Below are 13,851 nucleotides of genomic sequence, written 5' to 3' on the forward strand. Positions count from 1 at the left end.
TCTGTAAAATACATGTACGTTTCCAGCATAGACCTATGTTCAGTAAAACGTTTGTAGATTTTTTTCATGTCCAATTATTAGCATACGTTTATCTCTTTAATTATAATAATCACAAAGGCACAGATGAATAAATAAAGGTACAATGTCATTTAACAAGGTCTACCAGCTTTCTGATTGAATGTGATTAGATAGTTAAAACAGTGTCACCTCCAGTTGGACACAGACAGAGGGCAGAACTGTACAGACAGGACACACACATATACTGTACAAGATGCATGCAGACACACACACATACTGTACAAGACGCATGCAAACACACGCAGGCCACACGCAGGCCACACGCAGGCCACACGCACATACTGTACAAGACGCATGCAGACACACGCAGGCCACACGCACACACACAACACACAACACACAAGTGAAGTTCCCTTTAAACCCTCTGATGAAGACATTTTCCACAGAAACTTCATAATATCTCTTCACACTGATTTCGCACAGAGACAGCTTTGTTACAAAATAAATGCCCCTAAATGGTCATCAGTGCGGTAAAGAGTTTGAGCCATAACGTGCCCTCCGTTTGAAGGCTGCGGAAACAACCAACATTCCTCACAAAGTGATTGGGTGAAAGGTTGCACTTGTCACTATTTGTTGTCCTGCAGCTGTCATGTTCTATCACTCTGTTAGATGATCCTGTCAGGTCTATGTTCCTGCTTGAAGGTGATTGGATACTCAACATTATATCAACTGCAGTGGACCAGAGACAGAGCTCAGAGAGGTACCCGGTGAAGTCACACATCAGAGCTACGACTCAACTACTTGTCAGTACAGTTGGAATCATACAGTAGATATTACCATTACAAGTCAGTTAGAAAGGTAATAAAACAGTTAGTTAGGATGGATGACTACGTCAACAAAGAGGTTGTTGAAATTGACAAGGTTATTGAAGGAAACCAGAATGGAGCAAGGAGGAGAGTGACGATTGAGACACATCCCTCAGGTAAGAACACAGAAAACTCTATCACACAAACACACAAGCTTTGGGGCCCCTCTCACCCCACAGAGAGTAAATTAACATGTCATAAGCCTTGAATAGTGTGTTTTTTTTATAACAGGAAGTTAGCGTTAAAACTGTTACATTTCTCTCAGCCTCATGGCAAAATGTGTAGAAGAGCAGGAAATGTGCTCTAGACCAGCAATATTTTCTCTCTTCCCCATGGCAAAAAAAAAGACACCCCTCCCAGGTTGGGTGTGGGGGGCCTTGCTCAGACCTGCTCCACACGCACACACACACACACACACACACGCACACACGACCAAGACATACAAACACATGACTCAAAAACAGAAAAGTCCCAGTGGAAAAGTTATTATTTTACCCCACATTTAAATATGCAAAGGCATGTATGTTTTCAGTGTATTCAGAGGTTCCAACATGTCATTCTGATACAGTCAATTCCTGAGGACCCCAGGGAAGAGTATCTGCTGCTATCGCAACAGCTAAAGGGGATGCTAATAAAATACATAAATAACACAAGACAGCTGTGAGAAACGATCCTCTTGTAGCTGATCATGTTGAAACTGCACTATGCTGTGTGTCCGTGTGTTTTCACACCAGTGTGTATCTCCCCAGCACCTGACGGTTCAGGGAGAAGACTCTACGGGATGGTTGCTGTAAGCTTTGGGATGCTGTGTGTTCTACAAGTCACTCTCAACATCTCCCTGCGACTAGTCTGTGAGTGTATTGTTATTTAATCATTACATTATATCAGACTTTGACAACCGATGAATTTTGTTCTGTTTAGCTAAGTGCTTCCTATGTTAGACATGTTTAAATGACTGGCAAACCACATCCAATATATTCTGTCCTCTTTTAGCAGACTGTCTGACTGAAGAGAGAGACCAGCAACAGAGGGAGAAAGATGATTTTATGGAAAAGTTCTCTAATCCGGGTGAGTTTACCTAATACATGATCATAATATTAATTGTACATGTTCAATATGCACAGGGCCGTAGCAACATGAGGACATTGAGGTGCTGACCTCAGTAACTGTTTCTAAAGAGAAACATGAATAAAATAGATTCTTGATCTGACTGAGTTCTAATCGCTTGTCTTTGAAAACGAGTGGAATCAAGAAAAGTGGTTTGTTAAGTTTGCCAATGCATCCTGGATTTGCCTTTTAAGCAGCACTTTCACCACTTTCGCAAACGGCTAACTCCTCCCTCTCACAGCACTGGCCGAGGGCCTGAGACGTGAAACGATCTACCCCAGCTCGTAGTCCGCTCAAGTAGACACTAGAGACGCTGCTGACTGTGTTTGCGAGATGCCAGACAAAAGTACATTTTAAAACCGACCAGCATCTCCTGCCGTGTCTACAGACATCCCCAAACAAATACAAGTTGAATCTCGAAAAAAGAGTACAAAACTATTAAATAGTCGCTTCTAGATGTGTCAGTCAGTCATGTTTTTCCGATTACCCTCCACAAACACAGTAACAGACAGAGTCACAATCACACAGGTATCCATAACATCAATGCGTTAGTCTTACAGTCAATACGTCACAAACTCATTGCTATAACACAATGTGAAAGAATAGTAGAACTTCCATTCATTTGAAATAAATAAGCAATACATTAGTAGTAATCTGTCATCATGTCTGTAGGATTATGAAGCAGAGACTTCTATTGCAGTAATGTTGAAGGGATCTGGGTAGTGTAAGTAATGTTGAAGGGCTCTGGGTAGTATAAGTAATGTTGAAGGGCTCTGGGTAGTATAAGTAATGTTGAAGGGCTCTGGGTAGTGTAAGTAATGTTGAAGGGCTCTGGGTAGTGTAAGTAATGTTGAAGGGTTCTGGGTAGTATTAGTAATGTTGAAGGGCTCTGGGTAGTGTAAGTAATGTTGAAGGGCGCTGGGAAGTATAAGTAATGTTGAAGGGCTCTGGGTAGTGTAAGTAATGTTGAAGGGGTCTGGGTAGTATTAGTAATGTTGAAGGGCTCTGGGTAGTGTAAGTAATGTTGAAGGGCTCTGGGTAGTATAGGTAATGTTGAAGGGCTCTGGGTAGTATAAGTAATGTTGAAGGGCGCTGGGTAGTATAAGTAATGTTGAAGGGCTCTGGGTAGTATAAGTAATGTTGAAGGCATCTGGGTAGTATAAGTAATGTTGAAGGCATCTGGGTAGTATAAGTAATGTTGAAGTGCTCTGGGTAGTATAAGTAATGTTGAAGGGCTCTGGGTAGTATAAGTAATGTTGAAGGGCTCTGGGTAGTATAAGTAATGTTGAAGGGATCTGGATAGTATAAGTAATGTTGAAGGGCTCTGGGTAGTATAAGCAATGTTGAAGGGCTCTGGGTAGTTTAAGTAATGTTGAAGGGCTCTGGGTAGTATAAGTCATGTTGACGGGCTCTGGGTAGTATAAGTAATGTTGAAGGGCTCTGGGTAGTATAAGTAATGTATAAGTGCTCTGGCTAGTATTACTTAGCCAGCTAGAAGGATGAAGTAAGATGGTAACGTTAAAAGGAGCCCACCTCAACAGGAGCAACAAATAGGCTACTAAGGTCTCATAATAACTTTTCTATACAAAGATTAGGCTACTAAGACAGACAGTGATGTGGCACTCAGTGGTGAGGCTGATGGAGGCTGCAATGCATGCAGGAGGAAGCAGAGGAAACAAAGAGAGAGGAAGCAAGGCGGAGAGAGGTTAATACATGGTTCCCAAACTTAGGGTTGGGGTCCCATGTGGGGTCCCCTGACTAAATCTGTATCAACGAAGATAGGAACTAAAATAAAAGAAGATGTGTTTAAATATGAACATATTCACATGGCCTATCTTCCCCGTAGGCCTACATTTAAATGCACACAAAATGCTAACAATGCAGGTGTAAAATAGTACTACATCTCCTTTATATCACTGGTTGTTCTTATCTCGTCACCACGGAGTTTATAGTTGACCTATTACACATCTTTTTAACCACAACATCACTGATATTAATACAGAATCCTTAGTAATATTCAAATCATTCATGTGAATGTGACAACATGATCATCTGTGTGCTCCATTGATATCTGTTTGTGCGGAGCTTGATTAGTAATGCCTAGTAATACAAATGTGAACGCAATGTCAGTTGAGAAAAGCCATATCTATGTAAAGAGATGATGAATTACACATTTTAATACTACAACTGACTGAACAGTCACTGACGCTACTTGTCAGTGTAACTCATTTCTCATATTTCTCCCCTTTCTGGGGTATAACATTACTGTTGTATAGCTATTAGGCTGTGTGTTTGTAGATCAACTGAGGTGAAAGAACCTACAGCAGCCAAGGTGATAAAGGCTGGGGTAACTTTTGCTTGTTTTTGCTGTTCTCCAAAAAGCATTTTTTTTGTTGCATTTTTAAAATGATATTGAAACTCAATCCCTGGTTACGGCCCTGAACGCGTACTAAAATGCTTTTTTTGTATTCTTTCATTAATGAGTGAAGAATAATGAGTTGCCAATGAATGTTTTAACTAACCTATTCTGAAGGCTGGAACAAGTTTGAATCCTGTTGGTACTTCGTCTCTTCTGAGAGAAAAACCTGGAGTGAGAGCAGACAGGACTGTGTGGAGAAAGGAGCAGACCTGGTGATCGTAAACAGCAGAGAGAAACAGGTGAGAGAGTGGGGGGAGATAGATAAATACACAGAGAAAGAGACATGATAAACATATTTTGATCAGTGTTCATTTATCTTTCTCAACAACAGAGATTTCTCTTTAGCCTCAACACGAAATTCTGGATCGGTTTGACTGACAGAGAGACTGAGAGGTCCTGGAAATGGGTTGACGGCACACCACTGATAACAAGGTGAGAGATTTGACCAGTTGTTATATGTATACTTTGAAAGCAAATGATATTGCTTCAGATCATCTTCATAAAAACAAATGTTTCCCTTCATAGATGTCATTCAATGAGCTCTATAGATGAATCATAGAAACCAAGCATTATTTTCTTCAAGAAACACTATATATACAGTATGTTTTTTACTTTTTGTTGGTGGCCCACATCAGACAGCGTGTGGCTTTAAAGTTGAAAAAACACAGGCATTATATATTTTATTTAGGATGATGTTTTACTGACAGTGTGACTGTCTGGTTCCCTGTGTTGTTAACATAGTTACTGGATAATCAACCAGCCTAATAATGGACGAAGTCTTTCAAGCTTACCGGAGGAGGACTGTGTTGAATTACAAAATGGAGAAGATCAGCCTGAAAAGACATGGAATGATTTAAATTGTGCACAAAAACGTAACTGGATTTGTGAGTTGTGTAACAATAACAACTACCCATCTATCTCTCTCTCTCCCTGACTCTCCCGCTCTCATTCTGTCTCCATCCCTACTCATTTATGTTCTTTTCATTCTGAACATATGAATCAAATTCCCATTTACAGTACTTCCTGGGATGCAGTAGTTAAATGATGGACACATCAGACACAGACAATGATTGAGACACAACAACAGCTGCATTAGAACAGACAGAAGGGACCAGTATGAGGTTGTTAAGTCAGTACAGTCGACTCCTGATAGGTGCACATCAGATAAGTGCAAGACCTGGGTTCAAATACAACTTGAAATCTTTCAAAAGCTTTGAGCGTTTGCTTTAGCCTGCCTTCAGAGCCAGGTGGGTACTGGGGCTTTTCTGTTGCAACAGAAGTATTTTAAATGATTTCATACAGAGAGGCATTCTGGCAGTACTCCTTAGACACTGGATCCAGAGGGGCGAATTCATGATTTTTCACTGTGCTCGTATCTATCAAATGTAATCCAAGTTTATATGTCACGTGCGCCGAATACAACAGGTGTATACAACCTTACAGTGAAATGCTTACTTACAGGCTCAAAAACGGTGTAAGGTGAACAATAGGTAAGTTAAGGAATAAAACAACAGTAAAAAGACAGGCTATATACAGAATCGAGCCAATATAAGTAGCGAGGCTACATACAGACACCGGTTAGTCAGGCCTATCAGGCTGATTGAGGTAGTATGTACATGTTGATATGGTAATAGTGACTATGCATATATGATGAACAGAGAGTAGCAGTAGCGTAAAAGAGGGGTTGGTGGGTGGTGGGTTGCGGGACTCAATGCAGATAGCCCGGTTAGCCATTGTGCGGGAGCACTGGTTGGTCGGCCCAATTGAGGTAGTATGTACATGAATGTATAGTTAAAGTGACTATGGATATATGATAAACAGAGAGTAGCAGCAGCATAAAAAGAGGGTTTGGGGGGTTGGGGGGGCACACAATGCAAAGCAAGCAAAGCCGAGCAATTGCTGTACCAGGCAGTGATGCAACCAGTCAGGATGCTCTTAATGTTGCAGCTGTATAACCTTTTGAGGATCTCAGAACCCATGCCAAATCTTTTTAGTTTCCTGAGAGGGAATAGGCTTTGTCTTGCCCTCTTCACAACTGTCTTGGTGTGTTTGGGCCATGCTAGTTTGTTGTTGATGTGGACACCGAGGAACTTGAAGCTCTCAACCTGCTCCACTACAGCCCCACCGATGACAATGGGGGCTTGCTCGGTCCTCCTTTTCCTGTAGTCTACAGTCCATCTCCTTAGTCTTGGCTACGTTGAGGTTTTGGTTGTTATTCTGGCACCACACGGCCAGGTCTCTGACCTCATCCATATAGGCTGTCTCGTCATTGTCTGTGATCAGGCCTACCACTGTTGTGTCGTCTGCAAACTTAATGATGGTGTTGGAGTTGTACCTGGCCGTGCAGTCGTGGGTGAACAGGGAGTACAGGAGGGGACTGAGCATGCACCCCTGGGGAGCTCCAGTGTTGAGGATTAGCGTGGCAGATGTGTTTCTACCTGCCCTCACCACCTGGGGGTGGCCCGTCAGGAAGTCCAGCATCCAGTTGCAGAGGGAGGTGTTTAGTCCCAGGATCCTTAGCTTAGTGATGAGCTTTGAGGGTACTATGGTGTTGAACGCTGAGCTGTTGTCAATGAATAGCATTCTCACATAAGTGTCCCTTTTGTCCAGGTGGGAAAGGGCAGTGTGGAGTGCAATAGAGATTGTATCATCTGTGGATCTGTTTGGGCGGTATGCAAATTGGAGTGTGTCTAGTTATTCTGGGATAATGGTGTTGATGTGAGCCATTACCAACCTTTCAAAGTGCTTCATGGCTACGGACGTATGTGCTACGGGTCTGTAGCATTTAGGCAGGTTGCCTTTGTGTTCTTGTGTACAGGGACTATGGTGGTCTGCTTGAAACATGTTGGTATTACATGCAGTGAAGACACCTGCCCGTTGGTCAGCATATGCCCGGAGTACACGTCATGGTAATCCGTCTGGCCCCGCAGCCTTGTGTATGTTGTCCTGTTTAAAGTTCTTACTCACATCGGCTACGGAGAGCGTGATCACACAGTCATCCGTAACAGCTGATGCTCTCATGCATGCCTCAGTGTTGCTTGCCTCGAAGCAAGCATAGAAGTGATGGTAGGCTCGTGTCACTGGGCAGCTCGCAGCTGTGCTTCCCTTTGTAGTCTGTAATAGTTTGCAAGCCCTGCCACATAAGACGAGCATCGGAGACGGTGTAGTATGATTCAATCTTAGCCCTGTATTGACGCTTGCCTGTTTGATGGTTCGTCGCAGGGCATAGCAGGATTTCTTGTAAGCTTCTGGGTTAGAGTCCCGCACCTTGAAAACGGCAGCTCCACCCTTTAGCTCAGTGCGAATGTTGCCTGTAATCCATGGCTTCTGGTAGGGGTATGTACGTACAGTCACTGTGGGGATGACGTCCTCGATGCACTTATTGATAAAGCCAGTGACTGATGTGGTGTACTCCTCAATGCCATCGGAAGAATCCTGGAACATGTTCCAGACTGTGATAGCAAAACAGTCCTGTAGTTTAGCATCTGCTTCATCTGACCACTTTTTAATAGACCGAGTCACTGGTGCTTCCTGCTTTAATTTTTGCTTGTAAGCAGGAATCAGGAGGATAGAGTTGTGGTCGGATTGACCAAATGGAGGGCGAGGGAGAGCTTTGTACGCGTCTCTGTGTGTGGAGTACAGGTGACCTAAAAAAAATTCCCCTCTATAATGTTTGTTGCCCTGATTTTTTGGGGTCTCGGTGTCTCTGGATTCACAGACACCTAAATATCCCTATGTATATTTTGACATGGCCTATTGATGAATGAGACACACTGTTTATCTTATTTTGTGCTATAATTTGCAATTTACCTTGGAACATATTATCATTATAATTGTTGTACATTGTTGTGTCTCAATGGGCCACTAGGCTATAAATAGGATCTATGTGCAATGGTCAGGTCACTCTGAGGAAGATGTCAACTTGATGAAGATGTCAAAAAAGTATTTAGTCAGCCACCAATTGTGCAAGTTCTCCGAATTAAAAAGGTGAGAGAGGCCTGTAATTTGCATCATAGGTACACTTCAACTATGACAGACAAAATTAGAAAAGGAAATCCAGAAAATCACATTGTAGGATTTTTAATGAATTTATTTACAAATTATGGTGGAAAATAAGTATTTGGTCACCTACAAACAAGCAATATTTCTGGCTCTCACAGACCTGTAACTTCTTCTTTAAGAGGCTCCTCTGTCCTCCACTCGTTACCAGTATTAATGGCACCTGTTTGAACTTGTTATCAGTATAAAAGACACCTGTCCACAACCTCAAACAGTCACACTCCAAACTCCACTATGGCCAAGACCAAAGAGCTTTCAAAGGACACCAGAAACAAAATTGTAGACCTGCACCAGGCTGGGAAGACTGAATCTGCAATAGGTAAGCAGCTTGGTTTGAAGAAATCAACTGTGGGAGCAATTATTAGAAAATGGAAGACATACAAGACCACTGATAATCTCCCTCGATCTGGGGCTCCACGCAAGATCTCACCCCGTGGGGTCAAAATGATCACAAGAACGGTGAGCAAAAATCCGGGAACCACACGGGGGGACCTAGTGAATGACCTGCAGAGAGCTGGGACCAAAGTAACAAAGCCTACCATCAGTAACACACTACGTCGCCAGGGACTCAAATCCTGCAGTGCCAGACGTGTCCCCCTGCTTAAGCCAGTACATGTCCGGCCCGTCTGAAGTTTGCTATAGAGCATTTGGACGATCCAGAAGAAGATTGGGAGAATGTCATATGGTCAGATGAAACCAAAATATAACTTTTTGGTAAAAACTCAACTCGTCGTGTTTGGAGGACAAAGAATGCTGAGTTGCATCCAAAGAACACCATACCTACTGTGAAGCATGGGGGTGGAAACATGCTTTGAGGTTGTTTTTCTGCAAAGGGATCAGGACGACTGATCCGTGTAAAGGAAAGAATGGGGCCATGTATCGTGAGATTTTGAGTGAAAACCTCCTTCCATCAGCAAGGGCATTGAAGATGAAACGTGGCTGGGTTTTTCAGCATGACAATGATCCCAAACACACCGCCCGGGCAACGAAGGAGTGGCTTCGTAAGAAGCATTTCAAAGTCCTGGAGTGGCCTAGCCAGTCTCTAGATCTCAACCCCATAGAAAATCTTTGGAGGGAGTTGAAAGTCTGTGTTGCCCAACAACAGCCCCAAAACATTTTTTATTTATTTTACCTTTATTTAACTAGGCAAGTCAGTTAAGAACAAATTCTTATTTTCAATGACGGCCTAGGAACAGTGGGTTAACTCCCTGTTCAGGGGCAGAACGACACCTTGTCAGCTCAGGGGTTTGAACTTGCAATCTTCTGGTTACTAGTCCAACGCTCTAACCACTAGGCTACCCTGCCGCCACAGGGCGGCAGGGTTGCAACAGGGTAACAACAGGGTAACAACAGCCTAGTTCCTCTAGAACATCACTGCTCTAGAGGAGATCTGCATGGAGGAATGGGCCAAAATACCAGCAACAGTGTGTGAAAACCTTGTGAAGACTTACAGAAAACGTTTGACCTCTGTCATTGCCAACAAAGGGTATTTAACAAAGTATTGAGATAAACTTTTGTTATTGACCAAATACTTATTTTCCATCATAATTTGCAAATAAATTCATTAGAAATCTTACAATGTGATTTTCTGGAGAAAAAAAATATAATTTTGTCTGTCATAGTTGAAGTGTACCTTTGATGAAAATTACAGGCCTCTCTCATCTTTTTAAGTGGGAGAACATGCACAATTGGTGGCTGACTAAATACTTTTTTGCCCCACTGTATATTAAAGTGAGCAATAAGAAATCAATCTCTGTCTTTATTTGTTGACTGCTCCAACTCATTTTTTTTTACCTCAAATTAGTCCTTTTTGAAGTTCTCATTGGCAAGCCATTCTCATATTTTCATATAGCATTTCATCCTAGGTCTGGTAAGTCTACACTATCGACTCAGGTATCAAATGAATATGTTTAAAGGAAAATAACATGTCCCAACCTCAACCACTTTTAGTTTATCTTCCTGTTTTTACATTTTTCTTTCTTCTGGGGACAACATATCAAAAACACTTAGTCTATGAAATTAACACAAGTCAGACACAGACAGTGATCGGTTCAGAACCTGAGTAGACATTGCTGTATAGTACAGTATATAGTCAGAAAACACAATACATTGTTGGAGATGTCTGAGGCCATTCATGACAAGCCAGATGTGACCAATAAGGTCAAGTTTGACAGAAGGGAAGCTGAGGAGAGGATTGTGGACATCTACGTCAGTGCAGAGACCGAGGGACCATGAGACCAGCACCAAGACAAAGAGGTAGAAGACACTTCTCCAAAGAACGGACCGGGAGGTCAACCTAACACACACACACACACACACACACAAACACACACACACACACACACAATTCAATGAAAAACTATAAACACATCTTTTATAACAGAGGGAAGAGACGCTTCATAGCTCTTGCTGTGTTCTCACTCTGACTGGGATCATAGGCCTGTCTGTCCACTTTAGGTAAACGTTATAATTCCTACAAATTACTGGAAGTTCTGCGGTTATCTGTTTTAGTTGTTATTGCAGATAACGGGTCTCTAAAAGGTTCTTAGCTTATACATCCAATTAATCTGCAGCAAGAGTCTTCTTAGTTTCTAAGACCAACTCACCTGCAGAAAGAGTCTTCTTTGTTTATAAGACCAACTCACCTGCAGAAAGAGTCTTAGTTTATAAGAGCAAATCATCTACAGAAAGAGTCTTCTTAGTTTATAAGACCAACTCACCTGCAGAAAGAGTCTTCTTAGTTGATGAGACCAACTCACCTGCAGAAAGAGTCTTCTTAGTTTATAAGACCAACTCACCTGCAGAAAGAGTCTTCTTAGTTTATAAGACCAACTCATCTATAGAAAGAGTCTTCTTAGTTTCTAAGACCAACTCACCTGCAGAAAGAGTCTTCTTAGTTTCTAAGACCAACTCACCTGCAGAAAGAGTATTCTTAGTTGATAAGACCAACTCATCTACAGAAAGAGTCTTCTTAGTTTATAAGACCAACTCACCTGCAGAAAGAGTCTTCTTAGTTGATAAGACCAACTCACCTGCAGAAAGAGTCTTCTTAGTTTCTAAGACCAACTCACCTACAGAAAGAGTCTTCTTAGTTTCTAAGACCAACTCACCTGCAGAAAGAGTCTTCTTAGTTTCTAAGACCAACTCACCTGCAGAAAGAGTCTTCTTAGTTGATAAGACCACCTCATCTACAGAAAGAGTCTTCTTAGTTTATAAGACCAACTCACCTGCAGAAAGAGGCTTCTTAGTTGATAAGACCAACTCACCTGCAGAAAGAGTCTTCTTAGTTGATAAGACCAACTCATCTACAGAAAGAGTCTTCTTAGTTTATAAGACCAACTCACCTGCAGAAAGAGGCTTCTTAGTTGATAAGACCAACTCACCTACAGAAAGAGTCTTCTTAGTTTATAAGACCAACTCACCTGCAGAAAGTCTTCTTAGTTGATAAGACCAACTCACCTGCAGAAAGAGTCTTCTTAGTTGATAAGACCAACTCATCTACAGAAAGAGTATTCTTAGTTGATAAGACCAACTCACCTGCAGAAAGAGTCTTCTTAGTTGATGAGACCAACTCACCTGCAGAAAGAGTCTTCTTAGTTGATAAGACCAACTCACCTGCAGAAAGAGTCTTCTTAGTTGATGAGACCAACTCACCTGCAGAAAGAGTCTTCTTAGTTTCTAAGACCAACTCACCTACAGAAAGAGTCTTCTTAGTTTATAAGACCAACTCACCTGCAGAAAGTCTTCTTAGTTGATAAGACCAACTCACCTGCAGAAAGAGTCTTCTTAGTTGATAAGACCAACTCATCTACAGAAAGAGTATTCTTAGTTGATAAGACCAACTCACCTGCAGAAAGAGCCTTCTTAGTTTATAAGACCAACTCACCTGCAGAAAGAGTCTTCTTAGTTGATAAGACCAACTCACCTGCAGAAAGAGTCTTCTTAGTTGATGAGACCAACTCACCTGCAGAAAGAGTCTTCTTAGTTGATAAGACCAACTCACCTGCAGAAAGAGTCTTCTTAGTTGATGAGACCAACTCACCTGCAGAAAGAGTCTTCTTAGTTGATAAGACCAACTCACCTGCAGAAAGAGTATTCTTAGTTTCTAAGACCAACTCACCTGCAGAAAGAGTCTTCTTAGTTTATAAGACCAACTCACCTGCAGAAAGAGTCTTCTTAGTTGATAAGACCAACTCACCTGCAGAAAGAGTCTTCTTAGTTGATGAGACCAACTCACCTGCAGAAAGAGTCTTCTTAGTTGATAAGACCAACTCACCTGCAGAAAGAGTCTTCTTAGTTTCTAAGACCAACTCACCTGCAGAAAGAGTCTTCTTAGTTTATAAGACCAACTCACCTGCAGAAAGAGTCTTCTTAGTTGATAAGACCAACTCACCTGCAGAAAGAGTCTTCTTAGTTGATGAGACCAACTCACCTGCAGAAAGAGTCTTCTTAGTTGATAGGACCAACTCACCTGCAGAAAGAGTCTTCTTAGTTTATAAGACCAACTCACCTGCAGAAAGAGGCCATCAGTTAGAAAAACCCTGACTGAAGACAGAGACCAGTTTTGAAAGAGACAGACCAATTCCAGATCAGTCACCACACCAGTCACAACAACCTGATTGAGGAGAGAAACCAGACCAGTTCCAACACCCTGACTGAGGTGAATGTGATTAGATAGTTAAAACAGTGTCTCCTGCAGTTGGACATAGACAGAGGGCAGAACTGTACTGAGAGGACACACACATACTGTACCAAACGCATGCAGACACACGCAGGCCACACGCAGGCCACACACAACACACAACACACAAGTGAAGTTCCCTTTATAACCTCAGATGAAGACATTTTCCACAGAAACTTCATAATATCTCTTCACACTGATTTCACACACAGACAGCGTTGTTACAAAAGAAATGCCCCTAAATGGTCATCAGTGCGGTAAAGAGTTTGAGCCATAACGTGCCCTCCGTTTGAAGGCTGCAGAAACAACCAACATTCCTCACAAAGTGATAGGCTGAAAGGTTGCACTTGTCACTATGTGTTGTCCTGCAGCTGTCATGTTATATATTTTTGTTGTGTTGTACTGGAACAAACAACAAACTATTATTTAATGTGTTCACTTAAGAATCCCAAGTTCTAATAGTATTCTGATTGGGTGACACAATTCTACAATTCTACCAAAATAATTCATTTCCAAAAGGAAAAAAGTCGTCCAATATGATTCTGATTAAGTGATTGTGAGACTCCTCTAAGAGAGAGAGAGAGAGAGAGAGAGAGAGAGAGAGAGAGAAAAACAATAATGAGGGATCACAGTTGTAGAGGTCAGGAGGTCAGGAGGTGAGGGTTGAGATCAGTTCCCTTTAAGGGAGGGATCAGGGTTAA

The 13,851-nt window shown here is 42.0% G+C and overlaps 1 protein-coding gene across 3 annotated transcripts; it reads left to right on the forward strand.

The window, feature by feature from the left end:
• Positions 1-602: 602 nt before the first annotated feature.
• LOC115137262 (C-type lectin domain family 4 member E-like) lies at positions 603-10,219 on the forward strand. Of its 3 annotated transcripts, none has more exons than XR_010465122.1 (6): positions 603-1,000; positions 1,634-1,735; positions 1,878-1,952; positions 4,525-4,649; positions 4,716-4,842; positions 5,152-10,219. XR_010465122.1 is itself a non-coding variant. In XM_029673469.2 (6 exons), exons 1-6 carry the CDS (start codon positions 898-900, stop codon positions 5,342-5,344), a joined length of 696 nt encoding a protein of 231 aa, XP_029529329.2. In that variant the 5' UTR covers positions 609-897; the 3' UTR covers positions 5,345-10,219. The 3 variants fall into 3 exon arrangements, 2 of the variants coding, with proteins under 2 accessions (XP_029529329.2, XP_029529328.2); XM_029673469.2 differs by having other exon boundaries at positions 609-1,000; positions 1,881-1,952; positions 4,742-4,842; XM_029673468.2 differs by having other exon boundaries at positions 611-1,000; positions 4,742-4,842.
• The last annotated feature ends 3,632 nt before the right edge of the window (positions 10,220-13,851 follow it).

This window comes from Oncorhynchus nerka, linkage group LG11 (genome assembly GCF_034236695.1).
Source record: "Oncorhynchus nerka isolate Pitt River linkage group LG11, Oner_Uvic_2.0, whole genome shotgun sequence".
Lineage (NCBI taxonomy): Eukaryota > Metazoa > Chordata > Actinopteri > Salmoniformes > Salmonidae > Oncorhynchus > Oncorhynchus nerka.

Bases quoted from the DNA above. Each gene is read 5' to 3' on its own strand.
- LOC115137262 (XM_029673468.2), top strand. From the start codon at position 898: ATGGATGACTACGTCAACAAAGAGGTTGTTGAAATTGACAAGGTTATT. The intron at 4,650-4,741 runs GTGAGAGAGTGG...TCTCAACAACAG, and splicing joins TAAACAGCAGAGAGAAACAG to AGATTTCTCTTTAGCCTCAA. The intron at 4,843-5,151 runs GTGAGAGATTTG...TTGTTAACATAG, and splicing joins GGCACACCACTGATAACAAG to TTACTGGATAATCAACCAGC.